Consider the following 16396-nt stretch of genomic DNA (forward strand, 5'->3'; position numbering starts at 1 on the left):
GGAATGCCACCAATGACACCATGAGGACAACCGTGACCGAGACATCTAGTTAGAATTTCTGGACTTTGAAAGTAATCTTGATCCCAATGAATTTCTTGATTGGGTGAGAAGTATGGAGAATGTGTTTGAATATAAGGGTTATAACGATGAAAAACATTTCAAATTGGCCATCCTTAAACTCAAAAAACACGCTTTTTTATGGTAAATAAACTTTAAGAATCGTAGGAAGAAAGATGGAAAATTAAAAATCATATCTTGGGAGAAATTAAAGAAACATATGAACAAGGCTTTTGTGCCTAGAGATTATTTGCAAGATGCTTATCTTAAATTGAACTCTCTAAAGCAAGGAACTATATCGGTAGAGATGTATACTAAGGAGTTTGAAAAACTTTCTATCATGAGTGGAGTTGAGGAAGCACTGGAGCATAAGATTGCTAGGTATATTAGTGGTCTTGAAAGAAAGCTTGGGCAAAAGGTTGATGTGCATGCCCATGGAAGTTTTGATCAAGTGGTGCAAAAGGCTTTGAAGTTTGAGAAGTATGCAAGGTGAGTAGTGCTAGTGGGTATCCTAAGCCTACCTTCAAGAGTTCTTTTACTCCAAAGGGCGAGACAAGCAAGCCCATTTCTAAGGATGACATAGACAAGACTCCCATGCATTTTCCTAGCAAAGATGATCACAAGAAGATGGGCAATCGAAAGACTTGCTACAAGTGTAAAGGCTATGGAAATTTTGCAAATGAGTGTCCAAATAATAGAGCTATGATGATTCGTGAAATGGATGATGATGAGTATGAAGATGAAAAGAAGGATTTTAGTGACCCTATATATGATGAGGAGGATAAAATTGTAGTTGACGTTGATGAGGGTCAAATCCTTGTTGTGAGGAGAGTACTTCACTCCATTTCCACCCCTTTAGCGGAAGAGCAAAGGGAAAACATCTTCCAAACTCGTGAAGGAATTATGTCTTCGATAAGTGCAATTACTAGATATATCAAGGATCACTATTATGGAGATAATAAGTTCATTCTATTGGGGCGTCATCCTCTATTGCTAGACTATGAGAGATGATCTTTGGGCTAGTCAAATGGTCCAAAGCCCTTTAGAATGGATCCTATATTGGTCACACACAAGGGTATTGGGTTAAGCAAGTAAGAGGCCCATTAATGGGCCTCATGAGCAATTAACTAATCATGAATTGGATTGGGCTAGCATAGTTAGATTGGAACTAGGTTTTGGGCTTTTGACATGGGCTCTTATTTAGAGATGAGATCTATAAATAAGATCCATGCCTAGGGTTTGCAAGAAGTAGTCATAATTCACACACTGTGAATTTTGACATCAATGCAACCAATCCCAAAACCCTAATCCTCTCTCCAACTCACGACCCTCATCCTCCCCTCACGTCCGTACGGCCGGCCACCCCTTGGTGGCGCGTGTGGTGGTTATCGTGGTGGTTCTTGGTTAGTATGTCTCCCCTCTCCGTTGAAGGTTGATTGAAGCGTTCAGTCACGACTAACTAGCATTAGTGGAGGTCTTAATCTGTGCCCGTGGACCAAGTAGAGGAATCACGCTTGGGGTTCTTTATCTCCCTTTGTTCTTGCTCGATCGCACGTGGAATCACGCTTCAAAGGTACGATTATTTGTGCTTTATGTGTTATGCATTAGATCCTTGGACTAGGTACTGTATGAATATGATTCATGTTTATTTCCGCTGCGTAGTACCTATAAACTCCTACATTGGTATCAGTTAGCCTATTGCATTTACGCATATTGCCAATAATTCTTTGATAATCCACAATTTTAATTCAATTAGGAGGGAGAATTTTAATTATGGGTCAATTATTATATTAAATGTGATTTAACTCTTGGAATTGATTAAATGTGATTTAATAATGCTCAAAATAGCCATGAAGAGATCCGATTTTTGCCCATTATGCTCGAAAATTTCGACCCCCCTAAACCCTAATTTTGAAAATTTCGAAATTTTGAACCCTAATTTGTGAAATTTGTGTTTAATTTTGATTTATTTCGATGGTAATATGTTTAAGGAATTTAATTTATTTGATTACATGTTAAAATTATGAATTTTTCATGATCAAATTATTTAATTTAAGTGTTAAATTAAATTGGGGATTAATTTCATCAAGAACCCTAATTTCAAAATTGAATATGATTTAATTTTGGGATTAATAGGACCACATAAAGTTTAATTGATTTTTACAAAATTTGTTTTGTTTTAATTAAAAAAAAAAAGGGAAATTACAGCAGCAGCACCGCGGCTGGGTGGCGCTGCCACGGTGGTGCTGCCACGGTGGTGCCGCTGCTGGTGGTCCGAAGGGAGGGGCAGCAGCAAGGATCAGAACAGCAGCAACAGCAGTGCCGCACCGCAGGTGCACGGTGCTGCTGCTGCTGCCCTGCGCCGCTGCACAGCAGCGTACACCTTGCGGTGTACGGCCACCGTGGCTGGCCACACCACGGTGGCTGGCGGTTTTTCAAAAAAAAAAAAAAAAATCTGTTTTTGAAAAATTATTTCAGGATAATTACGAATTATTTTGAGATAAAATCGGTTTTATTTTGGATAAGTTAAAATATTTTGAAAATAAATCTTTTATTTTAGGATAAAATCAAATATTCAAAAGTTGTTACATTTGATATTATCCATATTTAAGTTGTTAAATTAGTAATTATCCTAAATTAAAGTGGTTAATTTTGGATAAGATTTGTTAGGATATTCTGAGCATAGTCCAAAAGGATAATAATTGATTTAAATAATGTGATTATCCCATAATTATTTTTGGATATAATTGATTTAAAATATTGTGATTGGCTAGTAATTAGGATAGAATTTCCTAACTTTGTTAGGATAATCTTTGAGGATAAATATGATTTATCTTTTAAGATTAAAATAAGATTTAATTCTATCTCATGACTAATTTAGAATATATGATATTTTATTGATGATCATGAATAATATATGATATTATCTAATTGCTTTAATTAAAATATGAGATATTTAGATGCCATGTTTCCTTAATTGTGAACATTCGATGTTGTAGTTTAAGAAAGCATGATGAGTGATTTATTATGTGGCAATTTTATAATATATGATGTTGTTTATTGCTATATAATGACTAGTATGGCCCAGTAGATTGCTAACTACGATCTGCGTATCGTGATGTATTTTTGTAATCTTAGTACGGTCTACGTACCGATAAAGTATTTTGTAATTTTATTTTATTTTATTTAAGTAGTAGATAGAATAGAGTAGAATTACAGGTTGTAGTTAATCCAAGAAGCCCATGAAGTGAAGGCCCAAAGGAGCAAGATGGATGCGATCCATGATGATTCAAGTGGGAGCATTTACTTTATTAGTTTTCTTATGATTAGGGGCCATGCTATGTCTTATTTATGCATTCAGTATTTTATGCATGTTAGATTTTATTGATGTTTTGTGATGATGCGCTAGAGTTCACTATTTAATCACAACATAATAAATCTAGATCCCAGTAATATTGATGCAGCTTTTCCAATTAAAAACCCGACGAAAACCTTGATCGTTTGTGATGGGTCAGCACTCAGCTGAGCATCATAATATATCTTGGGGAAGTGGGGGTAGAACCGCATATCTACACTTTTAATTGGTTGTACTCAACAAGGTTACCTAAATAGTTTAGAACCTTGAAGCTAAGAGTAATAATTAAACATGCGATGATTAATTATTCAACCAAGAGTTACAAGAGTTGTAATCAGTAAAGAGTTTACTCACCTTGAAAATGTAATGGTTGATGCGGGGCTTCACTCTGGTTAATTATTGCACAAATAAAGGATCTTGGAATCACTTAATTCAAGTAGGGATCACTTAAATTGAATAGAGTGTTTTAAAGTTACCAATTTAATTCGCTTATGGTACTTTAAATTTTATAAACATAATTGAATTTTGCGTTTACTTATAAGTAACATGTCGTTCTAATTTTATTATTTTATTATATAATCTCCTCGATTGAAAATAAAGCTGAGAAACGTTCTCAAAAAGTTTAAAAGATAATCCATAAACCTATATTCCAATTTTGCTAAGATTGTTATAAAAGGCAAGTTTTAGAAATTCATGTCACAGGTCTAAGGTTGGTTTTATTCAAAATGTTTGAGTAAAATGCCAACACATCTTCATTTTGAAAAATGTTTCAAGGTATAATGAGATGAGAGGTACAAACCCTCTTAAAGACAAGTATAGAAATCCAATAAAATCTCTTATCTTCAATATGATTGAATATGAGAAAGTGATTGGAAATATCTATGATCAAAAGTTGATCAAATGACAATATTCTTCATCTACTTTATATAGAGTTTAATACTTGATTAAACTCAAATATAAATAATGATAGAATAGACTTAGCAAGATCATGAAAAGTGCTTAAAGAAGTCAAGCAAAGTATCATTTTGAACCTAAGAGAAATGTTCTAAGTGGCTCAAAGGGAAAGGTTTAGGAATATATGAGGATTGCATTAAGAAGTTATAGGCCAAGAAATGCAAACAAGTTGCTACTTCTCAAACCTAGAACTACTTACATGCTAAAAGTTGTTATGAACAACAAATGTTTCAAATTAAATGGACCAATTCTAATTGATTAGAAACTACCTCATATAGTTGGAAGGTACAAGAATGGAAATGTTCCAATTTAAGAATTATATTATAGAAATTGATTTGGCATATTGCTACTTCTTGGACATATGATGTCTTGTTTAGATCACTCATTGCACAATGTGATTGAACTAAAGGAAGAAGTTATTACTAAAGGAGAAATAAATCTACAAGTTTAGAAGCAAATGTTGCTACTTCACAAGTAGAATCTACAAGTCTGGAAGCAAAAGTTGCAACTTTACAAGTAGAACCAGTATTTCACCACTAATAATTGGCTAGAATTAAATAAATGTTATTCATTCTTGTCATTATCAAAACACCATTCAATGTTAGTAATGACTAAACATCGAAGATTAAAAACGTGGAATAAATGTTTCTATGCTTCATTGAGTCATAATGTGTTTTGAATTGCTAAATAGGTTTAAAATTCTATATGATAGAAATAATTAAACCATTTCTCTATATATATAAATTGTCTCTAAAATATCAATTAATTCGAATGAAAATGAAAATTGCATGCGGAAGATCCAAAAGAATGGACTTTCAATATCATTAGATTATGAATCTATTGATATATGTAATTATCATTCTAATTTGAAATTTTGACTAAGTCACCATTTAGAGAAATGATGATGTGTACTCAAGGTCGAATACATATCGATGTAAGAAAACCAAAGGTTCAAAGGCTAGAGACGGACAACGAAACTTCATTTATGATACGATCACTGCTTATGCTTAGTCGAAGCATGGAAGTGAAGATTTTGAAAAGTTCAAAATGTTCAGTATGAAGTTCATTATCAACTTGACAAGATAATGATTACACTACAATATGATTGAAATTGTGAAAATTTAAGTCAAGACATGTACTTGGCAACACATTCAAAATATTGCGATATGATCGTAATAATGAGAATTTAAGCCAAGACATTGATAAACATCCAAGAGTTATAAAATCGTTTTACAACAAACTCCGAAAGAAAACCTTGTGAAGTGTTTATGAAGGAAGTTATCAATCTATATGAGATATATTTTGATAATGGATGTACATTACCTATCTTCCAACCATTGTTCAAGGGATATACTTTTAAGATAAGCTACAAAACTAAACAAAACTACATACGTCAAATCAAAAGTAGCAAAGGCTTCATATGTGATATGGATAAGAAAAGTTCTTATTAAGTCTTTCTACAAAGCAAGGAATAAAACATGTATTAAACCGTTTGATACACGTTCGATTCCTATATAGAGCACAGGGTACTACTACACAACCATACTTAGCACCAAATGTTTGTTGCTCAACTAGGTGCCCTTATGGAAATTGTTCCAAAAGGTCAAGTGGGAGTAGTGTAAATCTCAAAAGAGTTTGAGAAAAGCAACAAACAAACGTGGTTCAAACCATGATTGGTTCACCCTATGCTAAATATGCCTCTTCAAAAGGCAAGTGGAAGTATAAGAATCTCGAAAAGTTCGAGAGCCTTGAAAGAGTTCAAGAAAAGTGATTTCAAAATTCTTGAAGATATTCGAGAAGCAATCGAATAACAGCAACAATATGAGCATGATTCACCTCATGATACAAATGACAACGCGTGGTCTCATTAAGTGTAATGGGATTAATAACCATGTGTCGAAGGTAGTACATTCCAAGTGCACATCCTCTATTGTCATTTCTCATTGAAAGATAAACAAAGTTGTTGTATGAGTTTCAATTGTTGCGTAAAAACCCACAATGATGACTAGCATACGTAAAACTTAGCCAAAGAAATATGATTTCATATTGACTAAGAGTTCTAAAATATTTATTTTGGAACATTATGATTATGCAAGTAATAAAGATGATTTGACAAGTTATAACTCCAAGTGGTTTAAAACCAGGAAATCTGTAATAGATTCTAAATCTGTAAGCAAGTGTATGACACTTGAATAATTTGCCTAAATTGGGTGAAACCCATTGTAAGCAAAGCAGACAAGAAAGAAAAATGTTTTCTAACTAAAGCAAAGACTTGTTAAAGGATTCAACTAATTCATAGTATGACTATGATTACGATGAAACCTTTACATGTTGCAAAGATCTATTAAAGATATTTAGTGATTTCTACCTTATAAGATTTGGTGGATGGATATCAAAACGCTTTCTTGAAATTGTTCATGAAATAAGATTTGTATATGATACAATCAAAAGTTTGGAGATCCAATAATCCTAAGGATGCATAAAAGATCCATAATGGATTGAAGTTAGCATCAGGGAGTTATGTTCTTAATTTTGTGAGTTAATCAAATCGTTTGATGTTCTCGTAAAATAAAGAAAAGGTCTTATATGTACAAGATGTTTAGTGGGAGCTATGAAATCTTCTTTGTCTAGTACAGAATGCAATTATTGAAGGATCAAGTAATGGCTAATGCATTTTGTATGAAAACCTTGAAGAAGAAGAAGATGAGTACATTTGGATTCAAGATCTATATAGATGGGTCTCGAAGCATGTTTGAGTTCTGGTTAAGAAACTTATTTTGATAAGATTCTTATAGAGTTCAACATTATATTGAAAGGAGTTTCAATCCCATGTAACATGGCACATTGCTTAATGATTCAATACTTTAAGAAAGGCTGATGAAATTAAGACTTTGAGTGATGATCCTTATGCAATTTGCAAAGGATCCATCATGCATGTCATGGACTATACTCGTCTATTTGATTCACGTGTTCTTAGAACAAGTGATGATAGATTTCAATCGAAATCCAATAATGTGACGTTGGATTACAAATTAGAAATTCCAAAGTTCCTTGCGAAAGGGCGAAGGAAAATTCTTAGTGTATGGAGATGAAAATGATTATAAAATTTAGAAATTGCAAAATTCATGTTTATGAGAATGTCTCATGAACTCTACTTACTAAACCCCTTCCATAACCAAGGTATGAGAGTCATACTAAGGTTTTTGGATTGAAGCAAGTTATGTAATTTTTAGTTGTGTATGTTTTGAGAAAGCATATTACAAAAGTAAAAATACATTAGCTTGCAGAATTATGTTTATCAATTGAAACAAAGTTTCAATCTCATTTAATCGTGGTTTCAAGATTAGATAAAATGTCCAAAATAATTATGAATTGATGGGCTCACTAGGTTGATGACCTTTTGAATGAAACCCCACAGGTGAACTAAATTCATATATTATTTAAGTTCCTAGTTCGGAATCATTAAACTGGACATAAATGATTTCAATAATGGACTAGCATGTTAAGATTGATTGGATAGCGCAGTTTCATGGGCTATAGGAGCGTAGTGATGCTCGGTCAATCACATGGATATGCATGAATGATGCATGATCGAACTATTGACCTACTTTGAAGTTCAAGTATAGAGCTTCCGGATATATTAGTGGATTCCTTTGACATGAGTGGAACATTGATCTCATTCAATGATTGTTTTAACTGTGGTACATTCAAACATCTGGCCGTAACTGGAGATTATAAAGGATGTTTTCCGGTTACTTCATGAGTTGAGTGGGAGCTTTGGTTGCCATAAGATTGGATAGAGTCTACCTATTAAATTAGGAATGTGTCATGTTTTGGCCTCTTGAAGAGGGAGAATTCAGAAAATGCATGGCCGTACTCAAATGTGTTACATAATAACCATTTGTTTTGTAATTCTAACTCAGATTTCAAGAAATGGTTTGTAGATTAATATTGATTACATAAGATGCAATCATATTATCAAATCGACACAAAATGACTTAAGGAATTTGAATATTGCGCACTTGTCTCAGTTAAGTGGGAGATTGAAGGAATTATGTCTTCGATAAGTGCAATTACTAGATATATCAAGGATCACTATTATGGAGATAATAAGTTCATTCTATTGGGGCGTCATCTTCTATTGCTAGACTATGAGAGATGATCTTTGGGCTAGTCAAATGGTCCAAAGCCCTTTAGAATGGATCCTATATTGGTCACACACAAGGGTATTGGGTTAAGCAAGTAAGAGGCCCATTAATGGGCCTCATGAGCAATTAACTAATCATGAATTGGATTGGGCTAGCATAGTTAGATTGGAACTAGGTTTTGGGCTTTTGACATGGGCTCTTATTTAGAGATGAGATCAATAAATAAGATCCATGCCTAGGGTTTGCAAGAAGTAGTCATAATTCACACACTGTGAATTTTGACATCAATGCAACCAATCCTAAAATCCTAATCCTCTCTCCAACTCACGGCCCTCATCCTCCCCTCACGTCCGTATAGCCGGCCACCCCTTGGTGGCGCGTGTGGTGGTTATCGTGGTGGTTCTTGGTTAGTATGTCTCCCCTCTCCGTTGAAGGTTGATTGAAGCGTTCAGTCACAACTAACTAGCATTAGTGGAGGTCTTAATCTGTGCCCGTGGACCAAGTAGAGGAATCACGCTTGGGGTTCTTTATCTCCCTTTGTTCTTGCTCGATCGCACGTGGAATCACGCTTCAAAGGTACGATTATTTGTGCTTTATGTGTTATGCATTAGATCCTTGGACTAGGTACTGTATGAATATGATTCATGTTTATTTCCGCTGCGTAGTACCTATAAACTCCTACAACTCGTTGCACCATCAAGGATTGGGTTTGCAATCTTATCATCGATAGTGGCTCTTGCACTAATGTAGCCTCAACAACATTGGTTAGCAAGGTCAATCTTGAAACGATCGATCACCCTACTCCCTACAAGCTTCAATGGCTTAACAATCACAATGAGGTGAAGGTAATGAAACAAACTCTTCTTTCAACCTCAATTGGCAAGTTATATAAGGATATGGTGCTTTGTGATGTATTGCCTATGGATGATTGTCATGTATTTCTTGGTAGACCTTGGCAGTTTGATAAAGATGTGATGCATGATGGAAGAAAGAACACTTATTCATTCATGATGGATAAGAAAAAGATTGTACTCAACCCCTTGTCCCCCACCATCAAACACAAAGAACCCTTGGGTACGGGAAACACAATTAAAGAGAACCTTCTCATTGGGGAAAATGAGATGGGCAAGGAGATAAATCAAGGACACATTGTCTTTGTTTGTCTTCTTAGGGTAACACAAGAGAATGAGCGAGAGAACCCAATCCACCCCCTTGTCAAGGAAGTATTGGTTGAGTACCATGGTATTTTTCCCGATGACCTCCTACCCGGTTTGCCACCTATTAGGGGAATTGAGCATCAAATTGATCTTATTCCCGGATCCCAACTCCCTAATAGACCAGCATATAAGTGTACCCCTGATAAAGCAAGAGAGCTTCAAAGACAAGTTGGTGAGTTGATTGAAAGAGGATTTGTGAGGGAATCCCTTAGCCCTTGTTCGGTTATGGCTCTTTTGGTCCCGAAAAAGGATGGTACATGGAGGGTGTGTGTGGATATCAGGTCCATCAACAACATTACCATCAAGTATCGAACTGTGAGAGGTTTTGTTTGGTTTAACAAAGGGTACATGCATCTTTTTGGTTGCTTAACGATGTGGGATAGAGATTAGAGACTGCCTTCTTAGGTTCTTTCATTTTGAGCATAGTGCGAAATGTTATTTTCAAATATTCGAGTGTATCTAGAGTCGGGTGTATCGTTAAAGAGTATTGGGTGAAACTTGATTAAATTTTAGTATTGTATTCATGTCTAAAATCGCTTCCCTATTCCCCGATTTGATGATATGCTTGATGAGTTACATGGTTCCAAGGTGTTTTCGAAGATTGATTTGAGTGGGGTACCATCAAATTCGTATGGGTGAAGGAGATGAGTGGAAGACCGCTTTCAAGACAAAGCAAGGCTTGTATGAGTGGCTAGTTATGCCATTTGGGCTCTCTAATGCTCCTAAAACTTTCATGAGACTCATGAACGAGGTACTTTGCCCTTTCATTGGTAAATTTGTTGTTGTTTATTTAGATGGCATACTTGTTTATAGAAAATGTGAACTTGATCATGTTAAGCACTTGAGGCAAGTATTTGAAACATTGAGAAGTAGGCGGCTTTTTACCAAGTTGGAAAAATGTACTTTTATTGTTTTTCTTTGTTATGTGATTTCGAATGTAGGGATCTCAATGGACCCTAGTAAAGTGGAGGCCATTCAATCTTGGCCTACTCCTACCACTCTCACTCAAGTTAGGAGTTTTCATGGTTTAGCTTCCTTCTATCGAAGGTTTGTGAAGAATTTTAGCACTATCTTGGCCCTGGTGACCAAATGCATGAAGAAGTTTACTTTTGAGTGGACACCATCGGCTCAAAGGACTTTTGAGACCCTCAAGAAAAAGTTGTGTGAGGCTCCAATCTTAGCTCTTCCGAAATTTGATCAACCCTTTGACGTTGAATGTGATGCTAGTGGGGTTGGAATTGGAGCGGCTCTTGTGCAAGGAGGGAGGCCAGTTGCTTATTTTAGTGAGAAGCTTGGTGGAGCAAGAATGAGATACAGTACCTATGACAAGGAGTTCTATGCTATTGTAAGGGCTCTTGATCATTGGTCACATTACTTGAGGCCTAGACCATTTATGCTACACTCTGATCATAAATCTCTCAAGTACATCAATGGCTATCATAAACTCAATGCAAGGCATGCTAAATGGGTTGAATTCCTCCCATCATTCACTTTCTCTACTACGTACAGGGAAGGGAAGAGCAATGTTGTGGCTGATGCTCTTTCTAGGAGGCATTGTATGATCACTATTCTTGATGAGAAGTTTTTAGGGTTTGAGTTGCTTAAAGAGTTGTATAGCAATGATGAGGATTTTGGTGAGTTGATGAAGAAGTGTGAGGAAGGGGTCGATGGCTCTTTCATGGTGCAAGAAGGTTTCCTTTTCAAGGGAAACAAGGTTTGTATTTCGAAATGCACTCATCGACGGTTGCTTGTTAAGGAAGCTCATCAAAGAGGACTAGCCGGAAACTTTGGGGTTGTAAAAACATATGACATTCTTCGAGAACATTTTTATTGGCCCAAGATGTTTGGTGATGTGCAAGATGTGATAGCTCGTTGTGGGGATTGTCACAAGGCTAAGAGCCAATTCCATGAAGGACTCTACTCTCCTCTTCCGGTCCTTAGTCACCCTTGGGATGATCTTAGTATGGATTTTGTAGTTGCTCTCCCTCGCACCCAAAGGCAAAATGATTCTGTGTTTGTTGTGGTTGATCGTTTTAGCAAGATGGCTCACTTCATTCCTTGCCACAAAACCGATGACCCTTCTTATGTGGCTACCTTGTTCTTTAGAGAAGTGGTGAAGCTTCATGGCATTCCAAAGAGTATTGTGTCGGACCGAGATCCTAAGTTCTTGAGCTACTTTTGGAAGATTTTGTGGAAGTTAGTGGGAACCAAGCTCTTGTTTAGTACCTCTAGTCACCCTCAAACCGAGGTAACAAATTTTACCATGTCCACCGTTCTCCGAGCTATCATTAGAAAACACATGAAAGATTGGAATCTTAAGCTACCTCAAGTTGAATTTTCTTACAACCACTCTCACTGCATAGCTACCGGGAAAACACCATTTGAAATAGTGTATGGTTTTAATCCCCACCTACCACTTGACTTGTTGCCTAGTATCCCTCAAGAGGAGTTGAGCTTTGAGGCAAAAGATAGAGTTGAAACGATGAGAAAGTTTCATGAAGATGTCAAGAAGAGAATTGAGAAGGCAAATGAGAGTTACAAGGCAAGGGAAAACAAATTTAAGAAGCCAAGGGAATTCAATGTAGGTGATCTTGTGTTACTCCATCTTCAAAAGGCAAGATTCCCGGCTAAGAGAAAGAACAAGGTCATGCCAAGATCCGAAGGCCCCTTTGAAGTTGTGGAGAGAGTTGGACCTAAGGCTTACAAGGTCAAACTACCGAGAGACTTTGGAGTTCATGCTACCTTTAATGTTGGTGATCTTGCTCCTTTTCTTTATGAAGATGATGTTGGTGGTGATGACCCGGAATTAAGGGCAATTCCTTTTGAAGAGGAGGGGTTTGACGCAGGTGCATAAAACTTAGTGGAAGAAGTGGAAGACGTGCCACATGTCGTGACACGAAGTCGGGCCAAGCTCCTTGGAGGTCACCCCTCGGGGTTAACCATCATCACACTTGAAGACAACAAGAATTGAAGAGGTGCGGCCGAACCTAGGAAGTCCGACCGAACCACCTAGGCAGTTTCAAACTCGATTTTGTCAGTTTTGCAGCAGTGGTCGAACTTTTGAGTTCGACGGAACCAGAAGCAGGACAGTTCTACCGAACTTACCCTGAGTTCGGCCGAACCTACCCAAAAGTTAGACCAAAAGTTAGACCAAACTTACCCTGAGTTCGGCCGAACCTTTTCTTGTTTTTCAGTCAACTTTTCCGAACTATTTAAGTTATTTTAAGACGTTTTTGCATTTTAATTAATGTTGAACTTTGCTTGATTTTGTAATCAAAGAGACTTTCTCTCTCTACCATAATCTTTGTGATTATCTTGCTTTCTTTGTGATTTCATCTCTTATAATCTATGTGGTTACACCTTAATCCTAGCTTTACTTGGTGTTAGCTTTGATTAAGACCCCTATTTCATTTATCTTTGTGACTTTGAGATAGGTTTGCCTTATTTTTGTTGCATTGAAAATTGTGTTGGTTTGAAAGTTTTCCTCTTTTACTTGTCTTTCCTTGGTTATTTCATATCAAGAGCATTATCAGCTAGGTTTGAGTAACGACTGCGAAGAACATTAGGGTGACGGAGGAAGTAATAATAATAATAATAATATTTAAAATTTATAAGTGACTTTAAAATGTAAAGAACTATACTAAGGGCATGTTCACATTTACTGAATTGAGCTGAACTGAACAGATTGGAGCTGAACTGGATTGAACTGAACTGATTGGAACTGAATTAAACTACTGAACTGAGCTGAGGTGAGCTGAAATGAATATTTTATGAGAAAGGAAAATTAGAAGTTGAAATGAACTAATTGGAGCTGAGCTGAACTGAACTGGACTAATTGAAGCTGAAATGAAATGAACTGAACTGAAATTAAATAAATGTAAACATACCCTTAATTATCGACATAATGACATTTAAACTAGTATACTTTTTTATAATAATCAAAGCAAAAGAAATAGGAAAGCCATCAAAGGGGTGGTGAGTCATAGAGTGATTTCACAACCGATTGGGACCCTATTGGACCACTCTCTAATGTCTATCTTTTGGTAAAGATAAGCACTTCAAAGAAAAATAAACTTCCTACTATATACTTTGATTGAATCTTCTACTACACAAACAAGGGGCCAAAAGCATTAGAAGTTAACAGAAAGGTCCAATCTTTCCCTCCCCAATGGAGTAGCCTTGTTACACTAAAATTCCACACTACACTCCAATGAGAAACTTCTCTTCTCTTAATCAAATTATTACCTCTATAATTCAACACCCAAAAACCCCATCAAAATTAATTATTCCTTGATTTCATTTCTTTGAATTATATGATCAAAATTCTTGTTTTTTCTCTCCAATAAAATTTTAAAAAATGGATCTTGAAGAGTGGGATCTTCTTTCTGATGAAGGGTTGATTGATTTTCATGAAAATAATGGAGCAAATAATTTTGTTCCTAAATCAAGTACAACTGTAATTGATATGAATTATTTTCAGAAATTTACTGAGCCAGAAATGAAGAAGATGAAGAATTCAAGGGTAATTCCTGTGCCAATTCAATTGGATCAAAAAATTGAGGAAATCCCAGAAGAGGTAGTAAAGTTACCAATTGATGAAACCCCCAAAAAATCTGATGAAAATCAGATGATCAAAGGAGAAGAAGCTGATTTTCAGGAACCAGTTTCTCAAGTTTTCTTCAAGAAATTGAAGGAAAATGAATTTGTCGACATGAAAATGGACTCACCCAAGTCCTTAAATAGGGGAATTTTGCCTCAAATTGATGTGGGTTCTTATCAATTTGAGGAAATTGAGAGAAATAAAAGTGGTAATTTTGAAAAAATTGATGAACAAGAACATGAATTATCTGTGAAAAAAGAGGAGAATGATGATGAAAATGAAAATGAAGAAGGTTTGAATGTTTGGAAATTGGCAATGACTGGAATTGGTGCCCTTTTCTCTTTTGGTTTTGCTGCTGCTACTGTTTCTTTCATTGTTTTAGGTAACCGACACAAGGAGACTTCCAAGAAGCAAGAACTTCATTTCCAACTTTATGCCCATGACAAGGTGAGCCTTTTGCCTCTCTTGATCCCTATTACTCGTATAATTGTAGACGGGATTTGATCTCAGGTCTTGGCTAATTAGTCGGCGTTTAATATTTATGTGAAATGTGTTTGTCTTTTAAATTATAGGTTTTATGCACTTATTGAGTTTGCCTCCCTTGATCGCTATTACTGGTATAATTGTAGACGGGTTTTGATCTCAGGTCTTGGCTAATTACTTGGCATTTAATATTTATGTAAAATTTGTTTGTCTTTTAAAAAATAGTTCATGCACTTTATTGAGTTCAAGTTTATGTTGATGATCTTGCTATGCTTGTGTAGAAAGTGATCTTATAATTAAGTGAAATAAAGCTTGATTGATTGAAGAAGTTACAAGGGAATGAAATTCTTGCAATTTGTGATTTGTTGCATAGGATAAAAGAATTTGTAATTTGTTCTGTATTGGAGATGTCAATGTAACACATTCATAACTTTGAGATCATACTAGTGGCGCATTTAGTTCCCATAAGATCAAAGTGATCGAACTACTTACTCCAGTCGCGGGGCAATGATAAACTTCCATTGCCATGATTGAAATCCAATCCTCTGTAATTGTTGTTTCTTTGTTATCGAAGTTTCAATCTTTAAGTACTGCATATAAGATTGGAGAACTATCTTGGGTATTCCCACTGATGTAAATTGTCTTGGTTTTGTTCAGAGGTTCAAGCAAGTAGTTCGCCAAGCCACCAAGCTAAACGAAGCCATCACCGTGATGAGAGGTGCACCCGTAACTCGAGCTCACATTACCATTGGTGGTTACCATGAAGGTCTTTAAAAAGGTTCTCTTCATCAGCTCAATATGAAGTCTGTTTCTGAAGTCAGACAGTAAATGGTTAAGTAAATTTCTGTTTTGTAGTAGTACTTTTTAAGCTTGATCCAATTACTTTTGGTATAAAGATCTTGCTGCCTGTTTGTGAATAGATTCCGAATCCTTTCTTGTACTATCTAGTCTTGAGATTCCATATGGTTTATACAAGTATGCTTCAGACACTCGACGAAATCGGAAGGTACTAAAAACTGTAGGGAAAGTGGTCCTTAGTTCATCACATTATTGTGCTTATCTCCAAACTATGCTGAGATATTGTTCATATATAAAATCTAGCTGTGTTTTTGGAATCCATTTTGATTCAGTCTACACGGCTCTTGGGTCGGTGAGATTGATCGCGACTGCTCTCAACATTTCAGGTTTAATATTGTGTTATAAGCTTGTTTAGATTAGCTTGCTCTTGTGAATTCATTAGATTAGTGTTTTCTTCTAGTCATTATCTGAAGTGGTAATGGTGCATCCCTTACTCGGTTACTCCAGGCAAAGTTGTGTACATGAGCTAACAAAGTTGTGCATATGAGAAAGAGAGCAAGTGAGAAATTTTAAAATAGGTATAAAGCAAACATAAAGAGATAATCATTTTAAAATAGTATATATACAATGCAATATTTAAGAGACCGATGGAGTAATCTATTATCCGTAATCAAAATAATTTATTTCATGAAATCATGTGAAGGATGGAGTAATCTGTTATCCACAATCAAAATAATTTACTCTTTTTATTATATCATGTCACTATCCAAGTATATGACATTAT

At 35.8% G+C, this 16396-nt stretch overlaps 2 protein-coding genes across 2 annotated transcripts; both read left to right on the plus strand.

Moving 5' to 3' along the window:
* Window positions 1-277: 277 nt before the first annotated feature.
* Window positions 278-12585, plus strand: LOC145606980 (uncharacterized). The gene is made up of 6 exons (XM_081662785.1): window positions 278-438; window positions 555-888; window positions 9216-10053; window positions 10673-10894; window positions 11321-11744; window positions 11838-12585. Exons 1-6 carry the CDS (start codon window positions 278-280, stop codon window positions 12583-12585), a joined length of 2727 nt encoding a protein of 908 aa, XP_081518911.1.
* A 1177-nt stretch (window positions 12586-13762) lies between these two features.
* LOC145608443 (uncharacterized) lies at window positions 13763-15933 on the plus strand. Its single transcript, XM_081664060.1, has 2 exons — window positions 13763-14778; window positions 15472-15933. Exons 1-2 carry the CDS (start codon window positions 14089-14091, stop codon window positions 15586-15588), a joined length of 807 nt encoding a protein of 268 aa, XP_081520186.1. The 5' UTR covers window positions 13763-14088; the 3' UTR covers window positions 15589-15933.
* Window positions 15934-16396: the final 463 nt, after the last annotated feature.

This window comes from Chenopodium album, chromosome 23 (genome assembly GCF_948465745.1).
Source record: "Chenopodium album chromosome 23, dcCheAlbu1.1, whole genome shotgun sequence".
NCBI classification, from domain to species: domain Eukaryota; kingdom Viridiplantae; phylum Streptophyta; class Magnoliopsida; order Caryophyllales; family Amaranthaceae; genus Chenopodium; species Chenopodium album.